We start from the raw sequence: 3,930 nt of genomic DNA on the forward strand, positions 1-3,930 counted from the left end.
TTCGAAAATCGCAAAATCAACGCCGAAAGACTGCACAGGCGGCGCTCAAACATTCGGGCGCATCGGTTGCAGTGCTCCAACATGGCGGACGACCGCTAGCAGACGGCGCTGTGACGTCACGTGAAAACGATGTATAGAAGGTCATTACTTGGCTCATTTCCATTCAAAATGGTTGGTAGGATACATTGTGCATATGTAGCGTCCGACGTCATATGCGTCGAAAAATTTATTACGCTACCCTTTTCAGACGGAAGGCGTGTTAGAATCTGCAAGAAGTGGTTAGAATGTTCACGAGAGACACCATTTTCATTTTCTTTCTGCGTTTTGTCTGCAGGTAAACGAACTGCCATGCCACCAAAAAGGCCATACTTTCAGCTAATTGATGGGGTTCCGAGACCCCCTGTCTTTGACCCGGTGGTGTTTAAGAGCGGTCTCAACTTGAAATTCAAGGAAGGCGATGTACTGCTGTCGACATACCCAAAGAGTGGAACAAAGTGGCTCGTCTACATAATGCAACTTATCCTCAAGGAAGGCAAGCCGATAATTAATTTTGAGGACTTTTTGGACAACGCACGCACACTCGAGTACACAGGCGATGAAGACTGGCGGACGATGCTGGCGCTTCGAATATATTTCACCCACCAGCCTCCCCGCAAAGAGAACATGGGTGCAGGAGCCAAGTTAGTGTACGTTGCTCGCAACCCTTGGGACGTCTGCGTTTCCTTCTGCGACATGGTGAAAGACCTAAACGTCTATCGATTCCAAGATGGCACATTCGATGACTTCTTCGAAGGTTTCCTGGCGGGAGACTTCGGATTCGGCAGCTACTTTGAGCACGTAGCTTCCGGATACGCATTGAAGGATGAGCCGCAAGTCTTCTTCACTACGTTCGAGGAGCTCAAGAGGGACACCAGGGGAACCGTACTCCGTCTGGCGTATTTCCTGGGAGAGCGCTACGGCAGAAGTTTGGAAGACGTGAGCAATGGCATGCTAGATACATTGCTTGAGAGATGCTCGCCGCAGTTCATGAAAGACGTCATGGTCGTTCACTTGCAGAATGCTAGAGATACTGGGTGGTACACGCAGGCAGTGCGTAACCAAGTGATTAGCACCAGAGGTTACCAGGGAGACAAAAACAAGTACACCATCGTTAGAAGTGCCAAGGTAGGCAGTTGGAGGGATACCTTCACGTCAGAGCAGCTACGTCGTTTAGAAGCAAAGATCGTGGCCGAAGGCGATAGAGCTTCCTTCATGAGCCTGTGGGAAGACATTCGACGGGAGGCCCTCACTCTTTCGGAGCAGCCTTGACGGTGAAGTAATCAGCGTCATTTCCCTGCCCTTTTTTTTTGCGCGCTGCATTGGTTCTGCTTATCAGGAAAAGAACTATGATCCGCAGAGTGAGCTTTGCGCCTTTTTCAAAAATGCAACTTCAAAGCCGGAAAGCGCATTTAAAAATTGTGCGAACTAGAAATAAAAGTAAAACACGTTTAATATGTATTTATCGTTCTCGGTAAGTTCATTCTGATAAGTAGATAAAGTTCCTGTAAGCAATGTTGTCTCCGCAACGTTACTTTCTTTGCTATGTACTCTACTTATGCAAAATCACTTAAAACCGCAGCTAAGCACTGACCGCCTTGTAGAATTATCAGCAGCATGCAGAATATTTCAAACAGCGAAAATATGTGCTAACAAAAGTGTTTTTTCGCTACGTGCATCGTACCGGTATGCTATGATAAGAGAGAGACAAGCGCAACTTCTTGCTGGTACTACTTTTTGTGTCGAGAATACACTTGCCAATAGGCCTTTGTTTTTGTAACGATGAACCTCCGAGCGCAGACCGAATACATGCCTGTAGTGCGAAGAAAGAGGGTATATTTTCTGTGGGTTCCTCTAGTCTACTGTCAAATTCGGCCACCCATAATTGGCCGGACTTGTACGAGCTATAAGCAGAGGCACACGCAGCCAGTTTCCTCGTGGTCGCTACAGATTCACCTAACCTGTAGATTGGGCGATGTCTGGTTTTATCATGTTTGGTTTTTCTTTTGGCTTGTACTAAATCACTGACTCTTTTTGTCGTCCTGTTATATTCCCTATTGGGATTGACAGTATGTATAAATAAATAAATATATAAATAAAAAAATCAGAACGCACTCCAAATAGACAGCCGACTGGGTGGACTCTTACAGAACAGAGAGGGTTGACCCTTTGGATTTTATCCCAAAAGAAGCACTGTCTGCGATGCGCTTCGTAGACTACTCTGTGGGTATCCCGTTTCTGATGAAGTGCCAATGTGAGCCCGGCAAGAGCGCTATAAGTGGTACGCATGTGACTGCGTTGAACACGCAAGGTGCAAATGTGAGTCCGCAATCACCTATAATAAACGTGTACGACTTGCACGCGGCCTTAACTTGGTTTCAAACATCGTTTTGTGTACTGTTGCTAAGCATAGCTGCAAAAAAGGTAGAGTTGCTGCTCGAGCAGGGCGAGATCTGGGTATTTTGCAACTTATTCTACTGAAAGTTCGTTGTGGCTCGCAGTAGCAGCCGATCACGCGAAGTCCCGTTGTGTGCCAATCGTCACCGACCATCAAGCAACAATTTGATGTAAAGAAATGCAAGCATAAGAAACTGAAGAACACAGAACAGACGACGACCAAAGCGAATAGTTAATAAATACTTGGGATGTCCTTTATAATTTTGTCGCGTCAGCTGGTGTCTAGTTCTCTTCATGGTTCTTCGCGACTCGACGAGATTTGGTCACTTCAAGAACGCGAAACTCCCATACCACTATGCCCTATGTCGAAGGGCGCACCAAAGAAACAGCCTCTGAATGTCTTGGCTGATGATCGTGATTCGGCGAGCGCTGTTCGCCTACAAACTCAAGCGTCATCATACTCTGGGTTGACTATGGGCAGATTTGAGGCGGTGAGTGTGTGACGAAAAATTAAAAATTAAGAAATGGAGCAAAAGTAGCATTGCTTTTGCTCCATTTTGTTACTTTGTAGTTTTGTACAACAATATTTTTAAAACGCCCCGTTATCTCAGTTTTGAATGTGCTTATTATCTGAACATGCTTTGATACTAACCCACTTGCAGTCGACATGTAGCCTTTTTATGACAGGCACACTGCAGGAACTGGCAATGAAAATCCTAGGAGGAAATCTCATGAAACACCACGCTATTACCTGGTGTTCGGCGCACGCCGGAGTCACGGGCAACACGAGGGCGGACCGCCTCGCTAGAGAATATAACATGCGAGCAACGGAACGCACTCTCGTCGAATCTGGGATCACAACAAAAGATATCTTGGAGGCACAGAGACGAGGAAGGCAATGGTATAGCTTTCCAGACCCATCCTTGGACTCATCGCAAGTGCGGGACTAGCGCAGATTAGAAACCTGTAATACCCACATCTACTCCTACTACACCACAAACACCCCACCCGGTACCCCAACACTTTCCCGTGGTGTGGGGGGCGGCCGTCTCTTGGCCGCATCACATGGTCATGCCAGAGTCGGCCACAAGAAATCCAATCACCCCTTTTGGGGCAAAACTCCAACAGTAGAGAGTCGGAGGTGTGGCTAGCCAGCACGGTTGGAGGACCAATTTGCCCTGCTCGACAAAGCCCGGCGTGCCGCGATCGCCAGTGGGACCTTGGACCGAGAGACGCACCTACTGGATCTGGATGTAATTTTTAAATAAAAGTTTATACTACTGCTACATCATTCCAGCGTAGAATTTCACTTCGCTTCTGTCGCCGTAATGGGGAGGCCACGTTTACGGGGTTATGAGCGATTGCTTAAGAGGGTATGACCCATTCATTGTCTTACGTGACGGACAGATTTAATTTTGAAGCAATTTCATTTCGAAGAATTGCAAGAGCCAGTGGCGGCCGAATGCTGCTAACCACGCCACCGAGCTATCTCGATAC

General features: G+C 47.1%; 1 protein-coding gene across 1 annotated transcript; it reads left to right on the forward strand.

Annotated features, from left to right (window-relative positions):
- The first annotated feature begins 348 nt into the window (after window positions 1-348).
- On the forward strand, window positions 349-1,308 carry LOC119435853 (sulfotransferase 2A8-like). Its single transcript, XM_037702561.1, has one exon. It carries the CDS (start codon window positions 349-351, stop codon window positions 1,306-1,308), a length of 960 nt encoding a protein of 319 aa, XP_037558489.1.
- The last annotated feature ends 2,622 nt before the right edge of the window (window positions 1,309-3,930 follow it).

The sequence above is a fragment of the Dermacentor silvarum genome, unplaced genomic scaffold (assembly GCF_013339745.2).
Source record: "Dermacentor silvarum isolate Dsil-2018 unplaced genomic scaffold, BIME_Dsil_1.4 Seq960, whole genome shotgun sequence".
Taxonomy (NCBI): Eukaryota; Metazoa; Arthropoda; class Arachnida; order Ixodida; family Ixodidae; genus Dermacentor; species Dermacentor silvarum.